General features: G+C 43.9%; 1 protein-coding gene across 1 annotated transcript in view; it reads left to right on the top strand.

Annotated features, from left to right (window-relative positions):
- Positions 1-318: 318 nt before the first annotated feature.
- Positions 319-19,200, top strand: part of DUSP22 (dual specificity phosphatase 22) — a 44,403-nt gene continuing 25,521 nt past the window's right edge. Inside the window, exons 1-3 of the mRNA XM_027881670.1 lie at positions 319-609; positions 6,491-6,524; positions 14,492-14,574. Of these exons, the coding sequence (XP_027737471.1) occupies positions 589-609; positions 6,491-6,524; positions 14,492-14,574 (138 nt within the window). The 5' untranslated portion in view covers positions 319-588. The remainder of the gene's footprint in view (positions 610-6,490; positions 6,525-14,491; positions 14,575-19,200) is intronic.

Genomic DNA, 19,200 nt, shown 5'->3' with positions numbered 1-19,200 from the left:
CCGGGGAGCCTCCCGCAGGACCCGCTGCCGCGGCCGATGCTGATGCCGACACCGATGCCCGCCCCACCGCGGCCGGCGCTCATCCACCGCTCATCCAGCGCTCCCGGAACGCCCGCCGGCCGCCGCGGGCCGCGGCAGGTGGGGCAGGTCGGCGGCGGCGTGGGGGCCGCTGGGACATGTAGTTCTGCGGGGCGCGAGGCGGGCGGGCGGCGCGGCGGCGCGGACTACAAGCCCCAGGGCGGCCCGCGGGGGCAGTGCCAGCGCGCGGGGGCGGTGGCGGGAGGTGGTTCCTGGCGGTGCGGGCCCGGGACTCGCCCCGCTCCCGGGGGCAGCCGAGCGGAAGCCCGCCCCCAGCCACCCGGCATCCAGGAGGGACACAGCTGCGGCCAGGGCGGGAGGGATGCGCCTCACCCCGTCCGACAGCGGCGAGCAGCGGCCGCCCTTAATTAGCAATTAGCTCGTCCCCAGTCATCATCCCCCCCTTCCCCCCGCCTCCCTGGCAAGCACTGTCCCATGCACGCCGACCCGCCGCCGGCAGCAGCAGCCGACGGCTTCTCCCGCGGTGCTGGCGCGCGGGTCGCTTAAGCCATGGGGAATGGGATGAACAAGGTAACGCGGTGGTGGTGGCCGTGCGCGAGTGCATGTGCTGGGGCCCGGCGCGGCGGTGCCCGGGGTGGCGGTCCCTCCCCGCCTCGGGGCGGGCGGGATGCCGCGGCGCCCCCGCCTTTGTCTCGCCCCTGCGCGGCGGGGAGCCGCGCCCGGAACAAAGACCAGGGCAGCTGAGGCTTTTTTCCCCTTCGACTTCGGGGGTCCCCCGCTACGGGGCGAGGGCGGAGGGACGGGGAGCGCGGCCGCGCCGCTCCCTCGGGGCGCGCCTCCTCCTCCTCCTCGACCTCAAGGTGGGCGGGAGGGGGGCCCTGGTTTCGGTGATGCGCACCCGGGCTTCCCCTCCCCGGGCCGAGGGAGTTCCCAGCGGTTCTGGCGGCCGCAATGCCCCCACCCCGGTGCCGAGCTTCAGTGTCCCCTGTGCGTCCTCCCGCCCTGGGGGCAGCCTGGGGCACAGCCCGCACCCCCCGACCCGCCGCAGGACCCGGTGCTTCGGGCTGTCAGCGAGTGCGGGGCTCAGCCTTGTGGCTTGGCTATCGCTCGCTCCGCTCCCAGGGCGCGGAGCAGCCCGTGGATACGGGGCTGTCGCCGGAGGGCTGGGCCCGGTGCCGGTGGGACAGGAAGGCGCGCGGCCCCGGTGGAGATCGCGGCGAGGAAGGAAGATGAATCTGTTTTGCGGAGGGTGTTGGCCTTTTGGCAGTGGGGGCTTACTGTGTGCCCGATTCCCCTGGCATGTCATGGTTGTTATCAAGGGACAACCGTGATTTTTCTCAATATCTCCACCTCTGCTTTAAACCCAGGTTTGAAAGTGTGGTGGTAACTAGGCTTTTATATATAGCTTACTATGAGGAACAGGAGTTGAGTCATCTCTTCTGTCTTACATCCTGCTTTGAGTGCTTTGGGAGTAGCTTTGCTGTGTGCGTGGCCTACGGCAGAGCAGAGGAGAACAGCTAGAAATAGCTGCTCACATGTTGTCCCGGTCAGACATCCTTGCCCCTGGAACACAGATTGTTCAACGTCCAGAGTGCTTAGTATGTCATCTGGAAGGTGAAGCCTTTTCATGCTGTAGGTAGAGACATTGAAATAGAAACTTTAGGCAGCGGAAAGATCTGGCTGGTGAGGAGTCAATTTAGTGTGTAGGAGGTAGAACCTCCCTTGGTCCTTCTCTCCATTTTTGCTTTGAAGTCTGTGTATAATACTGTGATATGTAGCCACTTGTTGCAGTCACCTTCTAGGAGTGACCGCAGAAGAAACACAGCTAGAAAGACTCCTTTTAGGCTTCTGGTATGTTTTAGTATTTTTCTGTGAACGTTTGAAATTATCAAAACATTTGGAGGGACAGGATATGGGAAACTGCATTAGGTCTTGCTGTGGTACCATGTGGGTAGGAATTGGCAATCTGTGACTGGCCAATTTAGTCATTTTAATTCTGCTTAATGTTGCCCTGGCATGTACCAACCAGAGCTTTCAGGAGAAGCATAATACTACTTGGATTTTTCTCCTTTTTCTGATGACTGCATCCAAGAGGATGAGACATTCACCATCTGGGGGGGAGCTGGCTCCTTTAAGAAGGCTGTAACCATGTTGGGTACTGGCAATAAGGGTTTGTTTTTGCAGGGGTCTTGCATGTGTGTTTGCTACTTGCCACCTTGAGAATATGCCCCTGGATCATCTGTTCGTTTTGATCTCATGAGTCAGCAAATGCTGGAGGGGCAAGGGGAGGCATGGAGTCGTTAGCATAGATGTTGGGGGATATTTGCTTAACTCAGCTTAGTCAGTCAATACAAATTGCCTTAGTTTCCAACTCAAATGGGTTTTTTTGTGGTTTAGCTATAAACGGATGGTAGGAGAAAATAATCAGCTTATTCAATGGTGGATTACTTCATTTAAGGAATCTCTTTGTACTGATGCCAAGGGAAGAGGATTAATGGTGACCTGTAATGGGTGTGGTAAGGAAGAGCTCCAGAGACTGCTACAGCCTGTGTGGCTGCTTTTGGATGCTGAGCCTTTCTCAGTGGCATGGTCCCCTCCTTATTTTTCTGTCTCCTGATACTGATATATTTCAAAGCAAATAGCAGTCTCACCTGAATATGTGGCCATTAGGGCTGACCAAGGGCTGGAAGTCTGACATTCTTTTTAGGTGGTGTTTGTCTTTTGTTGCTAGTTTTCTCTGTAAAATTAGCCCGTCTAGTGTTTTTTCCCTTAAGCCCACCCAAGCCTTCTGACTTTTCCCAGATTAAATTGAAAACATTTGTTTACACATACCCTTCTTATTCTGCTCAGAGAAGAAGAATTGGCTAGTGAATGTGCATTGACTTGGCTACTATTTATTTTTAGTACTTTACCTATTTTTTCTTACATATGTTAAATCAGAATGATTAATGGGGTCTGACTTAGGAAATTGTCTGGATGGCCTGATTTGTCTTCATGCTTATTGTCTTGTATTCAGAGTTCAAGTTGAAGTCTGTGGTTGAAAAACTACGAAGACATTTTCCTGGAGCTGAAGTCTAGCAGCTGAGATGGTGACAAGATTTCATATCTGTGAACAGGATATGCTTAGTGAAGAGTTTTGCCTGGGTTTTAGTTGTTGTTCATTCCTGTTACAGTTAACTGCTGGTTATTCATGTAAACCCTTCAGAAGGTTTGAGTGCTATCTCTACAACGAGGGCAGATAAGCCCTGTTTATTGTAGGAGTGGATTTATGAGAAATTTAAACCAGTGTGGCTACGTAGAGCTGATGTAACCACTTTTATGGAAGTCAGAGAAGCTATGCCAGCTCACGTCAGCACCAAATATCCCTCCCTGATGCGTGCCACTCTCCTGTAGTCCTGGACAAAGGTAGGCTTGTCTTTTCCTTATAACAGAGCCTGGCCATCACTGAGAAAGCCCCGTGAACTTCTCTGGAAGTTCATCAGTATTAACGCACGTAGAAGCAGCAAGGAGTTAGATGCTTTGCTACGAGCATTTGTCTGTATAGGAAACAGCAGTGAAGCATCCCTTTAAGCCATTTTCCTGAAGGGTGTATTGTCAGAGAGGACTGATGAGAAGCATCAACAACTGGAGCAACCATTGTCTATTGCAGGGCTCTGCCTCATGCAAGGTGGAGGATGTGAGCTGCTCTCACATGCAAGGCGCAAAGGAGGACAGGCATTGATGTCCCTTGTCCTTTGCTTGTGCATTCTTCTGCATCTGTTTTTTTGGTCTGTGGTAATTTTCTTAATGTTTCGGGTGATGTAAAGAGGCTACTGTTTTTATTCATAAAGCAGTGGTTGAAAAAAGTTCACAAAAACAACCACCTTATTTTTCTACTCTTCTGACTCCCACCCGTTCTCTCTCACACGCCCCTAGCAGCCATCGGCCTTCATTTTGCACAGCCCAGAGTTGCAGTTACTGAAGGCAGTGTGAGATGACACAGCTGAAAGTTCCCAGCCATAGTTGAATGCTGAAGTATTAGTCAGCATGACACGAAGATTCACTTCTTTCCAGGTAGCTTTCACCCATAGTAATGTTTCTTGCTTCTAGAATGACTAGGACAACAGGGGTAACATCTGTCCTGGGTTGCAGGGTGTCCTAATTTCCTATCTAGCATACAGTGTTGCTTCATGATGCACAAATGCAGATTTCTGGATTTTTCCTCCTTTGCCAACAAGAAACCTCATTTCTGCAACCCCCTGGTGTTTCTCGGTACCTTTAATTTCTAATGTCTAAGTTTAATGACTGTGACTGGAAATTAAGCTTTTATCGTCTCTTGAGAGTGCACATTTGATGCAGAAATAATGTCCTAGAGTCTAAAATGCTATAGTCTACAGTAGTGGGGGTGTGATTGGAGATTTATGCTGCAGATGGGAAATACCAGACAACTGTTTAAAAATATCAGCAAGGGTTTTTCCAATTTTTTTTATTTGTTACACTGAAATTGGTGATCTGATTGGTGAAATTCATGCATAACTTGACTCCCTTTGGCTTTAAAACATGATTTTGTGTGTGGAATTTGGCCTCTTTTGCAATGACTCTTCTGTACTGTCCTCTCTGGAGCAGCTACAGGCTTCTATTTCCTGGTCTGGGATGGTGGCCTTGGAGCTGCACTTCTAGCAGAGTCATCAAATGTACTTAAATTATTGAGCTGTCCCTTGAAACCATGAGTCTTGTGCATTGTGGGAAGGGATGACAGGATGTTGTAAAGGTTCTTTTCCCTACTTGATCTGCTGACACTGGAAACTGCCCTGGGGATTTTTGCTGTTTTTTGTAAGAACGTTGAATTTCTACAAATGAAGAGATAAGGAAAGGGGAGAAAGCTTCCTGAGCTTATCTTTGCAAAACATACGGGTGCCTATTTGTACCAAACTAAAGAACCATGTTCTTCACCAGGTAGTGTTGTCAATCAGCCCTTAATTTGCAAGCAAGGGTCTACAAGCATCAAGCTCCATCCACGGTCCTTGAGAAACCATCGGGAGAGAATTGAGCCCTGTGTTTAGAGCTGATGTGACACAGTAGGCAGAGAGAGATCACCCAGCAAAACCTAGAGGGAGGAATGTTTCCACAAACTGAAGCTACAGGGAGTACGAGAAGTGCTGCAGCCTTTCTCTTTTCTGCAGAGTGAGATAAATAACAGCAAACACGATGATGCTTTTATCGGACCAAAGTCCTGCAGCAAAAGCAGACCAGAAGCTATTTTGCAGGCTCTTCTGCTGGCCTGCTAACCTTTGCATGGTGGGCTGGTTTGCCTTCCAGCAGGAAGGCTGCAGTGAAACAGAGGCTGCAGTGATAATCCCTGATGAAAAGTCCTTCATGGCTTTCGGAACTTCGCGGCTGCTGGATCGAGCAAAATGGGTGGAGTTTTCCCTTTAAATAGCTGCATCTGAGAGACTGTTGCTGCTGTTGTGGTGACACTTGGGTGTTGCTAAGGGTTTAGGAAGTCAGCACTGACATATCTGTACTGGTGGTATGCTCAGCATGCACTGAAGAAAAATGGATCGAGTAGTTTCATCACCATAGTTCTGGTCTCTTCAAACGGTGTGTGGGTCAGAGGCTTCAGGTGGCAGATAGCAAAATTCTTGGCCAGAAAATGTGCGTTCAGGGTGTGTGTTTATGTTTTTTTTTGAGGTCCTTACTGCTGTTCCCAAGTTAGGAGGGTTACAAGAGGGTGGGAGGTGTGTAGCACTGTGGTGTCATCTGCCTCTGTGTATGTGCTCGTGTCCTCAAACTGCACAGGCTGGTCCTTGGGCAGACCTTGAGACTCCCAAGTTAAAGAATGTCCTGTAATTGAGACCTGTGCAGGCTTCTGGGAGCGTTGGGGTGAGGGGTAGATCTGGAAGAGAAACACGCAAGTCATGGACTTTCAGGAGTTTCCTTTATATGCGATCACACAAATCGTTGTTTGCAGTGATTTCCTCTAAGAGCCCTACAGTGCTGCAACCCTGACCTGCAATGCTTTGCACTTCGAAAGCCTTGAAGGATGTCATTTTGCAGGGCTTTGTCCAGTTTCCGTAGCAACTTTAGGCAAATCACCTTTGGTGTGTGAAGTTTCATCATTAGTTCCATGAGGGTAGCTCTTACCCTGCTGAGGGGGCAGGGGGAAGTGTGTTTTGCGAGGCCCACTTCATATTTGTAAGCCACATCTCCTATCCTTGGAGAGCCTCCATTATGTGAGAGTCCCCACGATTAACAACCTTGGCTGCCAACAAACTGTGTCAAAGCATGGTTTGCCTAGAGTTGTTTAGTTTGAGAAGGTTGCAAAGAGGCATGAAATGTTGTCAAAATGTTTTAGATTGCATTTGACAATACTCTGGTAAAGTAGTATGTTCCATCCTGTATGCAAATTGAACTTTGTCAAATTGTCTTACCACAAGATATCTATATTTGATACTATATTTCTTTCTCACAGATTCTCCCTGGCTTGTTCATTGGCAACTTTAAAGGTAAGATTAGTTTTATCATTATCTCTAGGTTTATTTAACCAGGGATCTTAAGGTATTGTTTCACAGGCCCTTGGAATTCTCTGGCATCTCTGTAGCTTTTTAACCCCATCTTTCTTCATTTCTGAATTCACCTGGTAACATCTGAAGAAGAAGTCATCTGCTCTCTCATCCGTGTGCTGTGCTACAAGTAGTTTGAGAAAAGAAGAATGAATGCCATCTCCTTGGAGCATGCTTCAGCTGGAATTCCTAAACACTAGACTGCCTTAAATGATTCTTGTGCTTGGCAGACAAGCCTGTGATCCAGGCAGATTCTTTGTAAGGCTTATTTCAAGCCCTCCTTATAAGTAAAGGCTTACTATGCCTCATGCTCATTGCTTTCATTATTTTGGTTATTTATAACAACTGCTAAAGAGTTCTGTTATCACTGTGAGACTGACAGGTCTGCTGTTTGCAGTCTGACCACTGATACTTGTACTGTCCATGTTGCAGCTGTAAGTTTCTTTGGATTTTTTTTCCTTTTTGCATGAGGTTTATTTTCTGTGTACAGAAAACAAGTCATATTTAGAAAACAGGAAACCTTATGTAGACATCCAAATAAATGGCCTGTTCTCAAAGCATTCTGTTAGCAGCAGTTCCAGCTGACACTCCCTGCTCAGAAGTAAACCAGTTGTGCATGTACAGTTTTCTATGCTTGGGTAAAATAGAGCAGGGCTTGTAGGGGCTACTGCGATATCTTATCCTTCCTGGTTTGCATAACACCACAAGCAGTCTGTTAGGGCTGGCAACATCTGCATTGGATTTAGATAATGCTCAATCCATTCTCTCTGCCGCATGCCTACCCTTCCTTCCTTGCCCCCCATCCCGAAACCTGTGAGTTCAGTGGTTTTTGCCTGATTTACATACCACTGGATCTGCTGTTCCACGTTGTGGGTCCAATGCTTGCTGCCCCTTGGGAAGTGGAGCCAATCACCTTGGGAGGCAGCCCAGAGGTACATGTGAAGTTAAAAGCTGCCTTTTGCCACATCACAGGCACAAGTACAACGGCTAGCATGTGAGGGAGTTAATCATGCTGTGGTAAGAAAAATGAGAGGACGGAAGTAATTTCATATTGGTGGAAGTAGATAATAAAAGGAGATAAAAGAAAGTAGGAAAAAAAGGAAAATAAGGTGAAGATGATAGTTTTGAAAACACTTTGGATGGGCTACTGCATGGGCTGATGACAAAATTAACTAACTTGGTCACAGCCATGTTGCTTCCTCTTTTTGTTTTCTTTTTCTGAAGTAATTTAAGAGAGGAGTGGAATTGGGAGGATGTTTGGTAGTGGAGTCCTTTAGGTTTCGAGCAGTCTGGCAAGGTGGCCAGGATGGACTGTGGTAACGTGGCACTCAATCTGTCTCTTTCACTGTGGCCATCCTGCTGGTAAGCCCTTGACAGTCTGCCTTGGGGAGTGAAACATCTGTTTGCTGGTGCGGTTCTGTTTTCAGTGGAAGGGAGTTGGCCAAGGTTGTGGAGTGAGTCAGCATCTCTGCCAGTGCCAGGGTCCGTGACCCTCTTGCCTGTGCTGCCCTGGCTGCTCAGCTTTGGGCCATGGGAACGATCCCTAAATGGCACGTCAGGTCACTCCTGTGCAGAGAGCACAGGCGTGCACATGAAGGTGGTGTGAGTGGGCAGTGTTTCTGGGAGCCTAGCTGAAAAAAAAGCAGAGGGTGAAATGTTTTGGCTGCCTCCATAAGAGTGAGTAAAAGAGGAGCTGGCTTTACTCTCCGTGTTTGTGTTGTAGGATCTGTTTTTTTAAACTGATTAAAAAACACAAACAGAAAGTTTGTTTACTTACTGCTATAACCTTTGCTCATATTGCGTTTAATCATTACATTCTACCATCACAAGCATCTGTTTCAATCTCAGATAAGCTATTGTACCTGGAGAGGAAGAGAGAAGAGAGGTGTTGCTGTCCTTCATTAATATAAAAACATACTTTTACAGTTCTTACTTTTTTCTGCATCCCCTGCCCCTCAACACCCCCCTGCCTCACTGCTTAGTAGCAGTTGCAACAAGCTCTCTGTGCAGTGAAATCATCCCATTTAGGAACAGGCTGTTGGTTTATTACCAGTGAATTTTTCTGGCAGAGTTTGATTACTGTGGTCTTGGAGCATGTTCTGATTTGTGGTACTTTTTCAAAAAGCAGCTGCTGAGTTTTGAGACTGCTGAGAAAAACTCGGCAGCATATACAGTTGGGTCTGGCCAGAATGTCCTGATTTGGGCAGCTGAAATGACTTGATGCATATAAAGACGTGGGTTTACAACATTATTTCCTGTAATGTACTTTTGATTAGTCTCCCATTTTTTCAGCTTCTTCTTAGTAGCTTGAATTGAATAAAGTTGCATCTTGTCCGTAAGCGGAGGAAACACTGATTCCCTGGCATTGTGCATCTCACCTGGACACAGGGCTGAGGCTTCATAGCATCATCTGGGTCCCTGAACAGGGGGTAGAGAGGAGGGAGCTTCTCCAGAAGCTGAGTCAGAGGAATGTCTAAATCGCTCTGATGTGCCCTCTGGAGGATAGCGTTTCCCCAGTGGCTCCTCAACTACCCTTGTCAGGCAACAGTTTCCAGAGCTATATCAAAATACCATTCTACACACGCTCTTGTCTCCCTGCTGCTTCAGAGACCTCTGGAGATACTGACAGACTGGGAAAAGGCGCAGTTGTTTCAGATGGCTGCCTTCCTGCTGAGAGAAAGCATGGTGTTAGGGATGCTAAACACTGTAATTCTGGAGAGCTGTTGTCTGGAGAAGGCAGTCAGCTATTCTGATTGGGGAATTATTATACAATATTCAAAAATAGTTCTTCTTTTAGGCCTAATCAATGTAAAAACCATCTATGACAGAGCAGTGTGAACTCTTCTGCAGTTGACTGGGAGATAAACTGAGGCTCAAGAAAAACTAGTGAAATGAAACTGTGGCAGAAATGGGAACTGAGCTTGCTGCTTCTGTTTCATTTGCTGCTGTGCAAACCTTTAAGCACATAGAATGAGAGGGGCTTTAATAACCACTTAAGGATCTTTTGGGTAGAAAGTTAGTGCAGTCCTGATTATGGAGAGCACTGACATATCTCTTGAAATCCCTCTAGTCCACAGGACTTGAGTATGTATCTGAAAAACTTTCCTGAAAAAGCACAGATCTTGGCATATGTTCAAGTGTTTTTTATCTTACAAGCTCATCAGTAGCACATTCAAATTGTGATATGCTCCTGAGAGGGTGTATTTAAGATTGCACAGCTAGAGGGCAGAAAAAAATCAAGAAGAACCATAGGTGTCCATACAAAATACTGAGTCTGGTCTGTAAGCCCAAAAGGAAGCAGAGCTCTTGGGCTTCTTCTGTGAAAGTGGCGTTATTTTTTTGCAAATGGGAGGGTGGGGTGCTAAGAGAGAAAAATCAGGGAAGAGAAAGAGGCAGTTAACTCTTCTTCCCACCTCTAGTTTTGGGGAAAATTTGATTTGTTTCATTTGTACCTTACAAATGAAATGCCTCAAGTGACAAAGAATTTACTGAGGTACTGCATGTGCACGTGTCTTCTGCACTGGCAACCCGAGTTCTCTTGAAAGTCACCTGTGCATATGATGAAAATGGGTGCTTTGTTCCTTAAGGGATCAACAGGACAGCCTGTTTCCCTGCACAAATGGAAAAAAAAAAATCCATTTCTTCTGATAATAGATTCTAAATGGGTGCTCAGTTTGTTTCCAAACCAAAAGGTGTAACAGTAGCAAGAACCAGAATGCAAGAGTGTTTCTACTTGGAATATTAAAGAGCTTGTGTCCTGCCTTACTTGTAATCATTCAAGGTTTTTCCAATGGAATATTTGGGGGCTTTTTAATTTGAAGGGGAAAGCCACAATAAGAGGTTTAATTCCCCTTAAAGAGTCCAGTGTTGCTGTAGATGATCTGGAGAGTCTTGGGAAAGTTTTTGCCCTTCCCATTACTAAGTGTATAAAAATCTGGCAGTGTCCACCAAGTGTTTCTGCTGTGTTTTTAGATTCAATTAATTCCTGTTATCATCTGCTTAATGTTGGTTTTAAAGTTCCATTTTCTAAGGTTTTATTTCAGGTACTGAAAACAGGAGAGGGTGAAGACATCATTCCTTTTTTCAGGTTCATCTATTGAAGGAAGACAATTTACAGGTGCTCTGATTAAGCAGAGTACTGAACTAATTTTCCCACCTTTCTCATTCCCCAAAAAAGTCCTTCTGAGAGGGTGGGTCAGAATATGTACTAGAACATAGTGTGAAGGGGAGAAAGGAGACATGGATCTTTTGTTCATGTACTTAGTTTCTATGTGTGTCTCTGTAAGTGCAGATAACTGGACAGGGAACAAAGCTCTCCTGATGGGAAAGGTTTTTCTTTAGGTGTCCATCTCTAGTTCTCTCCAAAATGGAAAATAAAGTTGCTTGATTAAAAAAACAAACTACAACATCTGGTGATGATGAAATTGTAGTCTCTATACATCTGCAGATTAAGACTTACTATCGTTGTACATAATGGGCTGACTTGCCTTCTCTAAGGACTTATCTCGGTTTTCTATAGTTAACCTAAAATTTTATACTGAAAACTTAATACTAGCTTGCCATGTTATAGGAGTATGTCTGTCTTTTCAGACTAACAAAGTCAGAAATGTGGGCTTTGGAGAAGGAAGAAGGGAGGATGTCTTTAGTTTGGAATAGCTGGTTAATGGAAAGAGGGGTGACAACATGAAAATAAACTGAAACTAAACTCACTTATTTTGTGGATATATTTAAACTTCTAAATTCACAAGTGAGTTACAGTCAAGTGTTGCAGATCAGGCCCATATCACTGTAATGCTTTTCCCCCTCTCTATTCCTGGCAGCATGCTACTGTATTTTGTTGTTAGCAGTAGAGGTGGAAAAGAATCCACAGCTGTATCTTTCCATCTAACTCTACAAAAGGAGAAATTTTTATCCCTTACCTTGCATCTCTATGGAGGCACTAAAATACTAAAGTAAGAGAAAAGGTTTGTAGGTACATTTGAGACCTTCACTGCCCTAGTATTGGAGTCCTTCAGTCATTGATTTGTCATAAATGGAGTTGTTGGAGCAGTATTGTCTCCCTTTGGCTTATGGGGGATGGAAGCACAGTGCACTAGGTGATTTGCTCCCCGGCCACACCATAAGGCTTCCCAGAGATGCAGGGAAACAAATTCTGACAGCCCCCTGGTCCTATATTGATGACTTTGGCATTACTTTTACAGTTAAATGTTTGCAGCTCTCTGCATATGAGTAGAGGTTGAACTAGGAGTCATAGAGTCAAACTGAGGGAAAACAGGCTAAATGTGGGAGGGAGAGAAGACTTCCCCAGTGTGAATTGTGTCCTTTTGTGTGAGGAGTGATCTTCCAGAAGGCTTTACTCTGAAGTCCGCATCAGCTGAGAAGCATTTTGATGTATGAAACAGAATATTAGGTAACTTGCTGTGAAGAGTAATACCACATTTGAGGGACCCTTTAGAGGACACACAAGATGAGCTCTGATAGGTAGGTTTGATCTTAAAGTTTGAAGATAGGGTGTTGCACACTGTGATTTCAAAATGTGAGCCTGCATGTGTTTGTACAGCACTATGCTTCAGTAAAGAAGTTAGAATTGCTGTGGTGATGGTCGTTCTTTTGGCTTTTGGTGGTTCTTTACAAAACTCCCCCCCCCTTTTTTTTTTTTTTTTTTTTTTTTTTTTTTTTTTTTTTTTTTTTTTTTTTTTGTTATTTATGGTATGAGACCGTGAGTGACAGGATATCTTATTTGTACTACTGTTTAAATAGCTTTATCTATAGTATCTGTAGAGATGGCAGGTGCTGGGGAATTTCCCCTTTGTAAACTGTTTGAAATTTAGCATCCAGATAATACAGTCATTGGCTGGGAAGCTTTTTCTTCTCTACTTTATTGATTTGAATAGTTGTTTCCTAAATATATTGAGGACCTGCTGGTTACCCTGGGATGTATGTCTGGGATGGTCATTTCCAGCTTGTTTATAGGAATATCTGAAATCTCACTGTATAGTTTTGATTTGCTGAAATTCCCTTAGCCTAAGTCTTGGTTAACTGAAGAAGTAAGATATTTCAGTCATTTTGGGTTGTAGTGTGTCCATTAGGCCTTTCAGACTGATTCAAAGCAGTCAATGTTTAATTTGGGTCATACCTTCTTTGAAAGAAGTTTGCCTTGTGTGGCAAGCCATTTCTTACCATGTAGGTCATATTGATAATTAGAGATTGGGGTCTCATTGTGCTAGGTATACATTAGTTTCATGAGTTCCAGCCGGCAGGCTCTGAAATCTGTTCTTAGTCTTTGTAAAACAGAAAGCAGTGATTTTTGGGGACACTTGGGCTGGTTCATGGGCTTCCAAATCCTTGCCTGCTTAGTTGTTCCCTAAAGAATTAAGACTGTCCTATAAACTGTTAAAAAAATTCAAGGGTCAAGTAAATTAGAAGACCTCTCCTGGCAAACATTAGCATTTCTTCTTTGAAATGTTTGCCCCAAGATTTTTAGGAAATTTTAATTGTTCTGTGCAACTAGACATTAGTTCTGTTTCAGACAGAATTTGTGCTAATTTTCTCCTGAAGGGTTAGATATCTGTGTTGATCATGCATGCTTGACCAGTAGTTAGTTAAATGAATTAAGTTTTCACTCTCCAATTTTTTAGCTGTAGAAAAGCTTTCATTAGGATTAGGTTTAAATTTTATTGCCTGTTACTGTGCTCACGTGGATCTTGCCTATGTGGCAGTATAATTAAATGTCCAGTTCCTCTTTGTGATGTAGAAAAGGCATTGAAACTTTATAGTAGGTGGATAAGATGACACAAGAGACACTAATTGAACTCTTGCACGTACATAAAGAATGTACAGGTGATGCTATTGTTATTTTTATACCTAGAGAGAACCAGTCTGAAACTTTTGTGGTCAGTGCTCTTTTTTTGTGTGCAACCAGGCTAGTGTGAACAGATTGTATGGGCAGATTTCGAAGGCAGGTGTTCGCATCACAAAACCACTGCTGTAATTGCCATGATGTGCTGTGCCATTCTCAAGCAAAAGGCTCAAAAGTAATGGACACACGCTAACTTTTACCTGTTCTGGTGGTTCTTTCAGGTAATTTTCTGGCATGCTGATAGTTTAGTATGGGGAAAGTTGCTCACTGATGACAGTCTTTTTTTTCTCATAGAAACAAGCCTGTGCTTTCGCAATATCTAGCATCAACTTTTCAGTCGCCCCAGTTTTCTTTCCAGTTTTGAATGTTTGAAACCCCTTGGTTACAGGTCTAGGAAACACCTTTTCACAACTGCACTTCCTTGCTGTAGCATTTTGCTTTTTCATATGTTTGATATCTTTATCATCTCGATCTCTCTTTAGACTCTAAATTATGGTATGTATTGGCTAAATGCACATTTTTCCCTACTGGTCCACAGGAAGTAACAATGTTGTTATCGTTTTGGGTTGTCTGTTAATAATTCAAGGAGTATGTTTGGCCTCCCTTCTCAGACCTGGATATCACAAGGTCTGTCTCCCAAGTGAAAATGCATCTCCTGAAGGGGGATTTGTGGGTAGAGAAGAGGTAAAGTATTTTTTGTACAACTCTGACTGTGTGTTCAGATGGCCATCACCTGCATGCAGACATGCATAAACTTATATTTCAGATGCAAAATACATGAAACTTCTTACTTAAGAACACATTCCTGTGTCACTTTAGTTTGTTCTTTATATAGTATGTAATTTGTTTTGGAGTTAGAAATGTGTCTTCCCATTACCCACTCTGATTATGATGTTCTAGAATATCTGCATTTGAGGTTTTACCATACTTTATGAAGCTTCACAAAGAAATGTACCGATGATAAGTGGCTTTTCAACATGCACAATGGAAAGGGGAGTGGGCTATTTCAAGGGATTAAAAAGTTTATCTTTTTTTTTTCCCTCTGTCACAGATGCCCGAGATGTAGAGCAATTGAGTAAGAATAACATTACGCACATTCTTTCCATCCATGACAGTGCCCGCCCTATGCTTGAGGTAAGAGGTGTGGGGGACTCCATTGTAAATCCTTACTTTGCAGTTGACTGCTACAGTCATCTCGGGGTTAATTTCTTGTTCTCTGCAATTGGTGTTTTGAGACTGATTTTCTTGACAGCTGTAGTTTTGGCATCCTGACACGGATTTTGTTGTTGCTGCTGTTATAACAACAAGAAGTCTAACTGACAAAGGAAAAGAATTACAGTGTCAAACAATGTACCAAAATAATGGGATTGTGTTATTAATTTAATAATAAAGGTAAATTTCCCTTTCTGCGGAGTTCAAGCATCAAATAAACAACATTCCATCTCCACTCCAACCCTGCTTTGTACGTGGGCCCCTTTCTTGAATCTCTATAGCAGATGGCTGTCTGAGAGGTTTGCAGTCCTTTTCCATGTGAAATAGCCTTATTTAGACTTGGGGGTGAAGGAGGAATCAGTGATCCCCCATATAATATATCTAATATAGCAGGGCATCTGTAGTCTTCAACAATTTAATATAAAATATTATTCCCCATTTTACTGAAGGAAAACTGATCTGAAGACCTGTGATTTGCTGTGTTATCTTGAACTGGGACCAGGCTACAGTTCTCTTGTTATGCTTTCTTCTCTATACCAGCTTACTTTGGAAGGAGGGGAGTCTGGCTGGGCTTTGCCACACCTTAAAATCCTGCTGTTTGATATATGTCAGGAACTATTGTCCCCTAAAATTTGTTCGTTCCTTCCTTGCATTCCACTTCTCATGAAATATGGCAAAATAGTGGGTAAGGCAGTTGCTGATGTTACCCCCTGTATGCTGCTGGGAATGTCTGCTTTTCAGTCTCATGTAGAAATCTCTAGTCAATTCAGTCCTTAAACTACAGAATTTCCACCTGTCCCAGGCAAGTCAATAGGAAAGCCGAACAAAGTGTCCCCAGTATATCACTATCAAAGCCAATATCAAGGTATTGATGAATTCAGGGTTGACCTTGAACTTATAAGTGTGCTGGAACAGAGCTTTAGCTCTTGATTTTGTTATGCTGTCCACTTGACTTCTGTTGTGCCTGATGAATTTCAAGAGTGCTCTTAGTTGAAGAGAAAAACATTTGTACTGAGGGAGATAAAATGTTGCCTGTAGGGTGCTGGTCTTTAAAATGAATAGAAGACTTTTGTTTTATCATGATTAGAAAAGTAGGGAGACTAATTATGGCACAGATCAGCTGCAGCCTCTGGCCAGTTTTTATGGGGGTGGTGGTAGTAGTTTTGGCAGCCCACACACCATGTCCTTACTTAGTGCTGGTACATCTGTTAGTGAAACTGCATGGTAAATAGATCTGGGAGCTTTTGAGAGTTAAATATAACCAAGTCACCATTTCTTCCTCTAGCTACGACCACAAAAGCCATGAAGGATTATATCTACCCGGATCTGTTCCCAATCTGGTTCCTAACAGTGTCTCAAAAGTTACAGTGTCTGCTTTAATTATCTGTGATGGTTCAGACTTGGCTCCCTGTCAAATGTCCAAACTCACAGTAGCAGTCCCCCCTTCCCCCTCCCTTCTTATTTATACCCTGATTTACATAAAAATTGTATGGAATACGGGGAACGTGGCCACTTCCTTGGTTACAAACTGGTCACCAAGGAAGGCCTAGATTAAAACTACCACATCACCCCTTCTTCCAACTGTGCCTTCGATTTTCTCAGTTTGCAATATAGTCCTTTATGTGACAGTGATCTAGAAAAGAACTGTTAAAACTTCTCAGTTCCTAAAGTAGTGGAAGGATGTCAAATTCTGCGTGTTTGGGAGTGGAGTTAATTACTTTATCAACCATGGTCTTACTGTGGTGATTGTTTGCAACTGAATGCTTCTGTTCAGGAACAACAGCCTAGAAAACTTCTGTTCATTTTTGTTACTTCCTTTGTTATTTACATCCTTGCCAGATTGTAGGTAGGTTTGTTTTCAGCTTGCGTATCCGCATGGTGCTTGGGGATTGTTCTCATTGTCCACTGAAATCAAATGGGAATGCTTTCCCTCATCACCTTTCTCCTCAAATTTCACTCATGGAGTTATTATATTTGTGTTCAAAAATTAATTTTTTGTTATTTGGACCTTTAAACATGCAATTGCAGTGATAAGAAAATACCTTTTGTCTCAGATTTTCTGTTTTATGTATATGTATTTACGTGAGTGCTGATCACCTGTAAAAAGCTGCCGTTTCTTCAGCTGTGGTAGTTGCGTTTGACTTTTGCAAGCAGTATTTTATCTCAAGTACTTCCTAGTCAACCTGTAGGCAATGCTACAAATACTTCCTCAGACAAAGCTTTCTGTGCAAACTAAGGAAGGTAATCGTGTTTAGACATTGAAAAGCCATTAGTGTTTTAGTAACATGTCAACAAAGAGAATGTGGCCTTTTTTGGCTGTCTGTGGAGCAAATTAATATGGATCCGTACTTAGCTCTCAGAGGCCACAATTACCCACATCTTGCTTGTCAGATTTTGAAGTTTAAGTAGTGACTGTTTTGATACAATAATACTTCTGATAGACCACTTTAAGTGCTCTATCTGGAGTACTGATTCTGTACCCACTGCTGGTGGGTAGAGAATGAAAAAGACCAATCTGGCTTGGTTGTTCAGGATCAAGAATTCAATACTCAAAAACGTGGTGAACACCAACTTGCTACAGATTGTAAAACTATTTTTTAGTGTAGTTACTTACTGCATTGCCAGTCTGTGTGATGTTACAGACTTTTTTTACTTGGTTGTTTGAAATGCCCACAGTACCTTTTAAGAAGTTTTTTCCTGTGTCATTTATGTACTGCATGTAAAGCAACTGTAGGTTGCTTTAGTACCTCATAAATTGGTAAGCTATTAGAAAATGATTGAAGAATTTCCCAAGGAAATATTATATTGGTTTTGGTTATGTAGTATGTGCCTACTGAGATATAGTTTAAAATGAGCTTTCTTACAGAAATTTGGTTTTAGACACGATCTCAACGATAATTTACAAACCCTTATGGATGTCTGATTTGTAGGTGGCTCATAATCAAAGTTTGGCCTTAGGCAGTTATTGCATGCTTTCAAGCTGGAAAAACGAAAAAGCAGGTATAAAAATGGGTTGGATTCTAAGATTTTTTTTTAACTTTACACGTGGGCAGCTTACATTAAGTGCAAGATAAAGAATTGTTTTGTAAGAATTGTAAGGCTTCAAGTGATTTACATTGGAAGAAATTTGCCAAAATCTGCCCTGAACTGTTTTGCAAGTTCTTTATGTATAAACTATTTCAAAGAAATTTTTCCTCTAATAAAAAACAGCATTGAAATTTATTTATATTTAGAGAGCATTCTAAGGCTATTGTTCCCATGAAGTGCATAGTTGTTTAACAGTGTTAACCACTTAGGTAAGCATTTTATAGTTTAAAAGATGTGGGTTCTTGTGATTTATATGTCTATCTCACAAAAAACCTTGTAGATAACTGGTAGCATGTCCAAGAGAAAGGACTGCATGCTGTACGGAACAAGGTGTGTTAATTCAGATGAGTAAGAGCAGTGTCCAACTACACCATGTGTGCTTCTGCAGAGGCACAGAGGCAGAACCCTTGGTGAATCAAGCTGGCTCCTCTAGAGCACTTTGGATGGCTGCCCGTGGAACAGACACAGATGTTTTATAAATCCACACAAAAGCCAGAGGAGAATAATTAGGTTTCTTGCCACCTGCTTTCTATTCTGTTTCTCAGGAGTTCAGGATTTAAAATATCTATTCAGAATGTGAGACACTGAAAGGCGGATGAAGAAACATGTCTGTAAGTGTGCTTAGATAATAGTGTGTCTGGCAGTGACCTGTTTGGTCCATCCAACAGGTTGTCATCTGTCTGGACTTCTGTAAGGCCTTTGACATCATCCCCCACAACATGCTTCTCTATACTGGAGAGATACGAATTTAGTGGCTGGACTGTGGTGGATGAGCAGTTGGTTAGATGGTCTCATCCAGAGGGTAGTGGTCAACAGCTCAATGTCCAGATGGAGATGAGTCATGAGTGGTGCCCCTCAGGGTCTGTATTGGAACCAGTAATGTTCAATATCTTCATCAGGGACACAGACAGTGTAACTGAGTGTACTGTCAGCAAATTTGCGGGTGACACCAAGCTGAGTGGTGTGGTTGACACACCTGAAGGACGGGATGCCATCCAGAGAGACCTGGACAAGCTCAAGAAGTGGGTCCTTTGGAACATCATGAGATTTAATGAGACCGAATGCAAGGGGCTGCAACTGGGTCAGGGCAACCCCTGGTATCAGCACAGGCTGGGGGATGAACAGATTGAGAACGGCTGTGTGGAGAAGGAGTTGGGGTGGTGGTGAATGAGAGGCTGGGCATAAGCCAGCAATGTGTGCTTGCAACCCAGAAAGCCAGTTGTATTCTGGGCTGCACCAAAAGCAGTGTAGCCAGCATGTTGAGGGAGGTGATTCTACCCCTATTCTCCTCTCTGGTGAGATCCCACCTGGAGTATTGTGCCCAGCTCTGAGGTCCCCAGGATAGGAAGAATGTGAACCTGTTAGAGCAGGCAGCAATTGCTGTGTGTAGTGCAGGAAGGAGTGGAGTACAGCATGAGTTCTGGGGGAGGGAGAGGTGCTAGGAGTTCTTCTGGTCAGATG

This window comes from Empidonax traillii, unplaced genomic scaffold (genome assembly GCF_003031625.1).
Source record: "Empidonax traillii isolate 1590-97213 ecotype Southwest subspecies unplaced genomic scaffold, ASM303162v1 scaffold92:size1159251, whole genome shotgun sequence".
Taxonomy (NCBI): domain Eukaryota; kingdom Metazoa; phylum Chordata; class Aves; order Passeriformes; family Tyrannidae; genus Empidonax; species Empidonax traillii.
This window is presented reverse-complemented; position numbering and strand designations above follow the sequence as displayed.